Source organism: Drosophila ficusphila, unplaced genomic scaffold (genome assembly GCF_018152265.1).
Source record: "Drosophila ficusphila isolate 14025-0441.05 unplaced genomic scaffold, ASM1815226v1 contig_414, whole genome shotgun sequence".
NCBI classification, from domain to species: domain Eukaryota; kingdom Metazoa; phylum Arthropoda; class Insecta; order Diptera; family Drosophilidae; genus Drosophila; species Drosophila ficusphila.
Window position 1 is genome coordinate 23388026 of NW_025064328.1, and position 11404 is coordinate 23399429.

An 11404-nucleotide genomic window follows, 5' to 3' on the forward strand; every position below is an offset into this window, starting at 1 on the left:
CTGATGATGTAAATGGTAATGGCTGAGAGTTAACGAGTGGGTCAGATGATGTAGACGAAAATGAGTTCGATATTGTTGAGGGGTCTGTGGTCGTGGTGCCTCATCCGACAATTTCTGCAATGCGAAGCCCTACATTGTTGCAAACTATGCCACTTGCGAAATCAGTTTAGGCAAAGGTGCATCTTCTTTACTTCTCTTATTTGAATATTTGGACTCAAATTTAAAAATCGCGAACTCTTCGGCAGGAATTGATCCTTACTTAAATTACTAAGGCTTGATCCAGGTTTTCCATCATCCTGCACCTCTTTTCCAGGAACGACTCCGTGGCAGTCCATTTTGGAAGCTTAGCAATGGGCAAGGCCTCTTTCCATTTTTCTAGCGTCCTCTGATCCAGGTTATGACGGTGTGAATCAGGAATTCGTCCAAAATTTGATCCGTACTGACCAAGGTTCGGATTGCTCGAAGATGTGAGTTCACAAAAACTCTGAGCTCCCGAAGCCCCTTGGCAGATCCCTTTTCGACACCCTTCAACCCAAATATTGCCTTTAAGTGTGCATGGAAATGTAACACTTTATTATCAAATCGATTAATCAACAATTTCAATGCTTTTTGATCATTTGCACTCGACGGTTCAAGCGAGCGTATGGTGCGTATGGACCTTAAATACAGAAGTTTTTATACCCTTGCAGAGCAAAAGGTGTTATAATTTAGGCCAGAAATTTGCAACGCAGTGAAGGAGACACATCAGACCCCATAAAGTACATATATATATTCGTATGTACGTCTGTCCGTCTGTCTTCCTGTCCGTTTCTACGCAAACTACTCTCTTAGTTTTAAAGCTATCATGCTGAAACGTTCCCAAAAGCTGTGTTGTTATTGCACGGAGCATATAATTCGGAACGGGCCGGGTCGGCCGACTATATCGGATTGCTCCCATACGAATGATTGAAAGAAAAACAAGAAAGGAAGCTAGCTTCGGCAAGCCGAAGCTTATATACCCTTGCAGTCATTAAATATGTCAAACAAAATACATAAAGGCTAACAACATTGAATCTATGACGATTTTTCTATTATTTACCATATTGTTCATATGACAGCTATATGATATAGTCGTCCGATTTTGATAAAATTTAATATGTAACTCAAGACTCATTAGAAAACTCTATATTCCAAAAATCATGATTGTCTGATGAAAAACAACGAGGTAATAATTTTATTTCCGTTATTTCTATATAGATTTTTCGATCTTTCCTATGGCAGCTATATGATATAGTACTCCGATTTTTATGAAATTTTTTTCTCGATTTAAAAGTATTTCAAAAACTTGATGTTCCAAAAATCATGCTCGTGGCATTAAAAACAACGACATTATAATTTTTTTTTCATTATTTATATATATATTTTTTGATCTCTCCTATGGCAGCTATATGATAGAGTTATCCGATTTTGATAAAATTTAATACGAAATTCAATAGCAGTTAGAAAACGCCATCTGGAAGAAATAAAGTCGATCTGATCAAAAACAACGGAATAAGAATTTTTTATTTCATTCTCTTGTATGGGAGCTATCCGATATAGTCGGCCGATCCGGCTCGTTCCGACCTATGTACTGCGTGCAACAACTACACAACTTTTGGGAAAGTTTCAGCGAGATAGCTTTAAAACTGAGAGACTAGTTTACATAGAAACCGACAGGAGGACAGACGGACAGACGGACAGACGGACAGACAGACAGACGGACAGACGGACAGACGTACAGACGGATTTGGATTCTGATCGTGATGCTGATCAAGAATATATATACTTTATGGGGTCTGAGGTGTCTCCTTCACTGCGTTGCAAACTTCTGACTGAAATTATAATACCCTTTTGCTCTGCAAGGGTATAAAAATATTACTCCGTTGTTTTTGATCAGATCGACTTTATTTCTTCCAGATAGCGATTTCTAACTACTTTCGAATTTCGGATTAAATTTTATCAAAATCGGATAACTCTATCATATAGCTGCCATAGGAAGGATCGAAAAATATATATATTATATAACGAGCATGATTTAAAAATATGGACTTTTTTAATAACCCTTTAATCGACAAAAAAATTTCAATGAAATCCGACAACGTATAGTAGTCATATACCTGCCACAAGAAAGATCGAAAAATCTTTATAGAAATAACGGAAATAAAATTATATCATCATTGTTTTTCATCACACAAGCATGATTTTTGGAAAATAGAGTTTTCTAACGACTCTTGAATTACACTTTAAATTTCATCAAAATTGGAAAACTATTTCATATCGCTGCCATATGGACAATAGTCGCAAATATAAAAAATGAATAGAAAAATCGTCATAGCTTCGATGTTGTTTAGCCTTTAAGTATTTTGTTCGACATATTTGATGACTGCAAGGGTATATAAGTTTCCGCTTGCTGAAGCTAGCTTCCTTTCTTTTTTAACTCCACTTAGCTCGTCATTATTGCCAATGACCGTAGAAAAGTTTGCTAAGAAGTCTGGCCAGTCGGAGTAGGATCCATAAAAACGCGCAATCTCCAAAGCTGGAAATTGAGGTTTTCTAGACCGCAAGGAAAGATACATTATTTGTTATATCAAAACACGTCGAATTGTCAGCTGTGGCCCTAGCAAATTGCAATTTGCGTTGAGCCGCTAAGCATCGATTTAGTTTAGCCTCCACATCCATGACGACTTCCGAAAATTCCATCTTTGTATCACCCGCAATCTCGGCTAAGTACAGCCTTTCCAGCGATATCTGGGCAGAATCAAATGCCAAGTTTTGTGCTTCGATCCATTTTAACCGCGCAAGAATATCGGCTTCATCAAATCGGACAATATAAATAATTTTTCACCGTTGCACAGTGGTCCGGCTATATGGAAAAAGTGGTCATAAATAAAAAACTCAAACGTATAGAGTTCAAAATTTGTACATATACATTTGTATAAAGTGGAAATTTCAAAATTCAAAATGGCGGCTCCAATATGGCAGTTGTGACTTCCGTAATTAGCTGGTGAATATATTATCTCATTTTTCACGACCCCAGAGAGTACCACGTGGAGGACTCTCCTTTTTTTTATATTTTTAAAACATTTTTTTTTTAATTTTTGTTTAAATTTTGGTTTTAATTTTATTTATTTTTCTTTGAATTTTTTTTTTTTTTTATTACTTTTTTATTTGGATTTTTGTTTTTTTATTTAAAAAATTTTTTTTTAACTAAAAAAATGTTAAAGAAACCACTAAGAACCACTATCTGATTCTAGACGTTCTAATTTAATGGCCGGCAGCCTCTTTTGCTACTTTTAAAAGCATTTTGATTTTGATAGTATTACTGAATCAGAAAAAATTAGCAAATTATGCATCAAATCCATCATGGTATCTTTTCTAGATATTTTTCATGTATTATTTTCGCAAAATCTTTTTAAATCTTTATTACATGATTCCTGTGCCTCTTCAGAGGGCTGTCCAATAGGCAGCAAAGCCGTTTTTATAATGGATGCACCATGAATCAGTATTTTATGGACGGAAGCTGGCATATTATACAAATTATAAAAGTCCACATACATTTTCGCTGTATCGAACGCATTAACTGCATTTGCGTTTGCGCAATTTCGCGCAAAAGTTTTAAATTGGGAATTGTAGTATAGATGTGTACTAATATTACCTATATGGTCTCTGGTTGGAAGCTGATGGAAGGCTAAAAATATTCGATTCGAAAAAAATTATTTTCAAAAAAAAACAATTTGTTGCTAATTAAATGAGAATCCCATCAATACAACAATACATATTGGTACAAATGTTCATTGATAATATAGTATACAGTAATAATGAACTGTTAAAAAAAAAAATTGTATCGTAGAAATGTTCGTAAAGCAAGAATTCCGAACAAGAAATAGACAAAATATAGAACACTGCAATCAATGGTACAAAACTATGAACAAAGACTTTTCAAACATAGACAATTACTTTAGATCCATCCATCCCAAATCGAACAGACTCGATCAAATAAAAATAATACGCCTTAGGTTAGGCCACACTAAACTTACAAATGAACACTACTTCAATCAAAATCAAACTTTGCCTTGTCCCTTCTGCCAAGGCGACAATACCATACCCCACCTACTTAACTCATGCCCATCACTCCTATCCACTAAACTATCCATTTTCAAAAACACAAACCCAATAAACCTCCTTAACGACCTCAACCCAAACAATGTAGAAAAAATCTTACCTTTCTTAAAAACCTCAAACCTTTACCATAAAATATAAAACACAAACAAAAATGTACAGAAATTACTAATATTACCAACTAAGTAGCAAAACTACAATAAACAACATGTAAATAAACTAATAGACTTAAATAACATTAACCTTAAGAGCCGAAGGCCTTGCTGCCAGCGCTTTACCATCTAAGTTAGTCTAGTTTTGTAAACTTCTCTATCTTTAATAATAAATAAATAAATAAATAAAAAAAATGATATTATATTTTTATAGGATTTTCGTCACTTGTCACTTTTAAGGTTACAAATTTTTATGTAAACGGAATTAAAACAAGCTAATACTTTGGGGAACCATAGTTCAAATATTCACGAATTGATTAGAGTTAGAAATTTTTAAGTCCAGGACTATTGAAAAATTGGATTTATGGCAGCATCCGGACCACTGTGCGCTGGTTTGCCGCAAAATGGATTGCACTTTGGCCCGAAAGAATTCTATTTCACTTTGGCCATTTTGAGGCTGAATCCTCTTTTACAGAGCTAGGCATTTTATAAATCACACAAAAGAAATAGAAAATAAAAAATAAATATCTGAACGAGTTCACGTTGCACGTAACACCCTATAGTTTAAAGCGCGAAAATGTTAAGGCACCAAGCGTGACCAAAAAATTAAGGAACTGTTGATTTTGTTTTTGTTGTTGTTGCTCAAGTTTTTCCCGCTTAGCATCGACGAAAAACTGATAGACAGCGCGAAATACGCAAAAATAAAACCACCGGCTAAATACACTATGTATGCACGTTTGTGTGTTGTGTGGACCAAATGCCCGCAAACAACAACAAATGTTTAACCGATATTAAAACAAAACAAAAATTAAGTTACAGACTCGGATTAAAACAAAAACCACGTCAGGGTCACCAAAATGCAAGACACCGAATATGCCTCCCTTGTAAATAACTGAACACACGTTCAGCCTGTCACATCTTTGCCACCAGCCGTTGCTTATAGATAACGTATCCGACTGTCTTGATAGCAATAGTCAAAAACTGCGCGTATTTCTGGTGTTATGGGGTTAACCCACTCGATATCTTTGCGGATTTTCCTGAATCCAAATTGATGCTGAACTATTATTTTTAAGGTGTCTTCGAAGGTTCGATAAGCAACTAGTCTAATAGGTCTAAACGAAAATGACGCGATTTTTCTTTGCCTGGTTTGGTGATCATTGTTAAACCCAAATCCAAGTCTACTCGGTGAAACAAGCTCTGACTTACTAGCTGTGCTGATGATAGTTAACGACTCTTGGAGTTAACATGACGAGTACCCGAGTATTGATGTTTCTTAAAGAATTTATTTTTATTTAATTTATTGTAACTGCCCAAATATTTATTTATGCATATAGAAGTGGCGTGTAGTGGTTTTGTGGTTTTTGTTGGTTAGATAGGTTTTCGAAAGAAGCATCGTATTAACATTTCGGGTATGTAGGACGGTTATGCCTAGGACCTACGCCAGGAACGGGGCAGCCTAGTGAAACACATTCAAGTGAAAGTATCAACCCGAGTAAGAGTCCAGAGAAACCAAGTGCCAGTGAAAGGTGCTAGGTAAGGTGTAGGCGCGTCTACAAGCTTGAGGCACGAAGTATTTGGAGGCGTTTGAGAGTGGCTGGAGGAAGGACTCCTTCTAACCTGTTGGCGATGCAGTTCTTGCTTAGCCCTGCTCGGGAGGTCCAGCCTAACATTGGGCTAAGCTTTCTCAGACTTATTTATATACTTTTGCAAAATAAGCAGTTTTTATAAAAGGTGTAACAGAGTCAGAATTATCTTGCAATGACGGAATTGGCTGTTGAGACGACGACGATAGCTTTAAACAACGGTAGTTACTGTGGGCACCATACAAGGGAGTGCCCAAACTGACTGTTCAGAGCAGACCACCAGCACCTAATCAGGTGCGCATATGTGTACCGCTGCACCTGCAGATCGATCTCTTATCCGCTCTTTAAGGTCCTTTTTGTTATCTTCGTTATCTCATCAATGTACATATGTCTATGTTATATTTTCAGCTAAGCTACATTTGATAGTTTTTTTTTTAAGAAGCCGCGCTTTCGGCTGGCGTCCAGTTCAACTCAGATTTATTGTTAACAACATACACTGTCGCATACATATTCACGTTCGTTGTTTTCCCCATAAGCACTGACAGTGCATCGATTGGTGAAAGGCGAAATGGGCGGCTGCGCTGCTGGACGTAAAAGTCGTAGCGACTGAAAGTAAGGTTCTTCGGACTTGGTGTCATTGACCATTGCTTGGCTTTTCGTCTTTGGTAAGATTAAGAAATATAAACGTTATTTGCGGTTTTTCGTGACTTTTTTCGGAATGCACTTATTGATTTAATTAGGGAAAGTTATGTTGTATACAAGGCCCCTGTATCAAATTAAAATAACGTCTCGATTGCTACAGTACGATGGAATATCCCACCACGGATATAAGAGGATAAGCTTGGCATTGCCAATTGAATATATCGACGCATTTCCGCGAATGTATCGTATGTTGAAAAATGCAATTTTACAGGAGAAGCCTTTTTATACCCTTTCTGAGCAAAAGGGTATTATAATTTCAGTCAGAAGTTTGCAACGCAGTGAAGGAGACACCTCAGACCCCATAAAGTATATATATTCTTGATCAGCATCACGAGTAGAATCAGAATACGTCTGTCCGTCTGGCCGTCTATCCGTCTGTCTGTTTCTCTTCAAACTAGTCTCTCAGTTTTAAAGCTATCTTGCTGAAACTTTCCCAAAAGGTGTATAGTGATTGCACGCACTATATAAGTCGAAACGAGCCGGATCGGCCGACTATATCGGATAGCTCCAATACGAGAGAATGAAATAAAAAATTCTCAGGCCGTTGTTTTTGATCAGATCGACTTGAATTCTTCCAGATGGCGTTTTCTAACTACTATTGAATTTCGGATTAAATTTAATCAAAATCGGATAACTCTATCGTATAGCTGCCATAGGAGAGATCAAAAAATATATATAGAATTAATGGAAATAAATTGATAACATCGTTGTTTTTTATCCCATGAGCATGATTTTTTGAATATCAAGTATTTTAACAACTCTTATATTGAGAAAAAAGTTTCATAAAAATCGGACAACTATATCTTATAGCTGTCATAGGAAAGATCGAAAAATCTATATAGAAATAACGGAAGTAAAATTATAGCATCGTGGTTTTTTATCAGGCAAGTATGATTTTTGAAATATAGAGTTTTCTTACGGCTCTTAAATTACGAATTAAATTTGATCAAAATCGGACAACTATATCATATAGCTCCCATATGATCTATAGTCGGAAATATGGAAAATGAATAGAAAAATCGTTATAGCTTCGATGTTGTTTAGCCTTTATGCATTTTGTTCGACATATTTGATGACTGCAAGGGTATATAAGCTTCGGCTTGCCGAAGCTAGCTTCCTTTCTTGTTTTGATTTAATCTCTTAGGAGCACTGTAACATACGATAAAATTGAAACTTAATTTTAATCGGAACTATATGGTTTTCAGTTATAATATTTCACAGGGTAGTGAGACATTAGGTGCCTAACAATTTTGCATTAAAATCTCAATTTCGAAAAAAAGCAACATACGATACTTTCGCGGAAATGCGTCGATAAATCCACCTTAATTCTGTAACTGATGTTAGTCTGACCAGCACTAGGATAAACATATGTTATCTTCTGCACAGAAACTGAAAAAAAAAGAAAATGAAAGCGAAACCCAAACGATCCCAAAGGTTACTGAAAAAAAGATCAGTAAAAGATGAAATATAAAACTTTTCAACATTAGACTGGGTAAGCATAGATTAGTTACTTTAATGTATGTATGGTACATAGCAAAAAAATCTACCATGCACCCAGATACAAGGAAACAAAAATAGGAAGATTCGTACTTTTCTCTTTTTATAGTTTGACAAGAAATTTGATCGACATTAAAACAGTGCCTCTATTCAAGATACTCAGTTAAAGAAATGTTCACTAACTTAATTGTTTTTGAAAATCGGTTTCATACAAAGTTAGCCTATTTTACAGTGGCGTAGCGTGCCTTGTCGGGGCCCCGTATAACAAATTTTTTGGAGGCCCTTATATGGAAGTAAAGATTTTTCACAAAAGAAAACAAGAAAGGAAGCTAGCTTCGGCAAACCGAAGCTTTTATACCCTTGCAGTCATCAAATATGTCGAAAAAAAATACATAACGGCTAAACCACATCGAAGCTAAGACGATTTTTCTATTCATTTTCTATATTTTCGACTATTGTTCAAATGACGGCTATATGATATACCCGTCCGATTTTGATGAAATTTAATTCGGTATTCAAGAGTCGTTAGAAAACTCTATATTCCAAAAATCATGCTTGTCTGATGAAAAACAACGATGTTACAATTTTGATTCCGGTTTTTCTATATAGATTTTTCGATCTTTCCTATGGCAGCTATAAGATATAGTTGTCCGATTTTTATGAAACTTTTTTCTCAATATAAGAGTTTTTAAAAACTTGATATTCAAAAAATCATGCTCGTGGGATAAAAAACAACGATGTTATCAATTTATTTCCATTAATCTAATATATAAAATTCTCGTGGAATATATGTACCTTATGGGGTCAAATTTTAAATATTCACTCTTTCACACTTTGGGGGCCCCAGGCCACGTATAATTGATACGGCAAATACGGCGGTAGCTACGCCCCTGCTATTTTAACTCCTCACAGTGAACGGTCGGGATTTTGTGTTCGTAACAATCAGTTTGCTTGGCGAGTGTTTTGTGATAAACGGGCTTAAACTATACCTACTTATTTGTCCACAATATTTGCACAGTAGTCCGATACATAACGCTAACGCCATGCAACCGGCTCCCCACGTTTAACTTGCCACATCCTTGCCGCCAGTCGTTGCTTATTAGATAACGTAGCCGACTGTATTCGTAGCAAGAGGATGTCTTTTAGATAGGGTTTGTCCGCTTAAAATAAAATACTTGCTTGCTTATAGGAACTTAAACCTCGTAGTTATGTGGTCGCTTTCTTAGGGTATGACAGCGCCCTCGGCAATCTGGGTGGACTGTCAATTTGACTGCTCCCTCCGCTCTGCAATGCGACATGCTCATAGTAGCGCATATCTAGCAGAAAAGTACGCCTTCTATGCTAATTGCATTTTGTGGGGATAACTCCTCTGTAATATTTTTATTATACCCTTGCAGAGGGTACTATAATATCAGTCAGAAGTTTTCAACGCAGTGAAGGAGACACCTCATACCCCGTAAAGTACATATATTCTTGATCAGCATCACGATCTGAATCGTAGTACGTCTGTGCGTCTGTCCGTCTGTCCGCTTCTTTGCAAACTAGTCCCTCAGCTTTAAAGCTATCTTGCTGAAACTTTACCAAAAGTTGTGTAAATATTGTATTGGTCGGATCGGTCGACTATATGGATAGCTCCCAGAGGAGAGAATGAAAAAAAATTCTCACGCGGGTGTTTTTTATCATATCGAATCTTTTGAATTTCGAATTTAATTTTAACGAAATCGGATAATTAAATTATATAGCTGCCATAGGAAAGATCGAAAAAAATATATATAAATAATGGCAAAAAAATGATAACGTCTTTGTCTTTTTTCCCACGATCATGAGTTTTAAAACTGCGAGTTCTTAGACTTCCCTTGAATCGAGGAAAAAAAATAAACGTAAACGGAGAAAATGATAACATCGTGGTATTTCATCAGACAAGAATAATTTTTGGAATATACAGGCAGGCTCCGGTTTTCACTTTCACAAGATTCTTTCGTTTTCAAAAACGAGAATTGGTGCTTCCGTTTTCACTTTCACAAGATTTTTTTGTTTTCAAAAACGGGCAAGTTTTTTTTTTTGTCGAAATGAAAAGTAAATGCCATTTTCTACATCAAATCAGTTCTTAATTGCAAAAGGAAAAAAATAGTCGACTCCTTGGTCTATTAATGTTCATTTCACACCATCAGTAGATCAGTCTAATTCGTATTTATTTTTTAAATAATTTTTTTCTGACCCCATCATGATTTCATAAATAAAATATTTGCCGTCGCCAACAACAACTTTCGTTTTGCTAAGGGGTCGATAAATCTATTGCCAAAAGTTATCGTCAATGCTGCCGTACTTGTAGTGGAACAAAACAACCACTTAAAACTACTTATAAAATGAAATTATGAAATGTCAGACATATTAAAAACACATGTGTTGCATCTAAGATGTGTTGATTTTCTTAAATCAATCAATTTCTGATTTTTTTTTGCTTCAAAACAGGCAATTGAAAATATAAATGCAAACAAGTCAGCTGTTTGAACAGTGAGAAACGATGAAAAAATGAAACGTTCCGATAACGAAACGATGACAAAAAAATTGTGAAAACCAGAGCAACTAAAACAAAAACGTACGTTTTCGCCCAAAAACGAAAACGAAAAAAAAAAGTGAAAACCGGAGCATGCCTGATAGAGTTTTTCTATTGACTTTCGATTTTCCAATTGAATTTCATGAAAATCGGACGACTGTATCATATTGCTGTCATATTAGCAATCGTCGAAAATATTGAAACTTAATAGAAAAATCGACATAGCTTCGACTAAGTAAAAGAAAAAGGCAGCTTAGCTATCCTATGGAAAAAAAATGATGCTTGGCTTTAACTGCATGCGACTAATCATGTCTATAAAAGTCCTTATCAACGTGACGTCTGAGGAATTTTAAAATAAATATTTTGGGCAATAAAAATGTTACTGATAATCATTTTTAAGCTATTAAAACTGTTTTTATTTTAATATTTTTTCAGATGAACCAGTTTGTAATGATGATGATGTCAACCCATTCAAAATTAATGATGAAAAAACATGGAATTTTTAATAGATACATACATAATTTGTTTTTGTTGGCCATGAAATTCAATAAAACTAAATTATCTATTTACTTTTGTTTACTTATGATTAAAAGCAATTGTGGTGGCAGCAGCCAAAAATACCTTAAGGGGGGTATTAAATTTTTTTTTTTTTTTTTTTTTTTAAATTGAATGCATAATATCTGAAGAATATTGTGTCAAAATTTCAAGTCAATTAAAGCAAAATTGACGAAGTTATTAGTATTTTTCTACCTGTCGGATTTTTGTTTTACACTGGA

General features: G+C 35.3%; 1 protein-coding gene across 2 annotated transcripts in view; it reads left to right on the plus strand.

The window, feature by feature from the left end:
• LOC108101340 (putative serine/threonine-protein kinase STE20-like) overlaps positions 1-11197 on the plus strand; it is a 91371-nt gene extending 80174 nt beyond the window's left edge. For both annotated transcript variants that reach the window (XM_043208320.1, XM_043208321.1), the window contains exon 4: positions 11064-11197. In XM_043208320.1, coding sequence (XP_043064255.1) covers positions 11064-11134 — 71 coding nt within the window. In that variant the 3' untranslated portion in view covers positions 11135-11197. The remainder of the gene's footprint in view (positions 1-11063) is intronic.
• Positions 11198-11404: the final 207 nt, after the last annotated feature.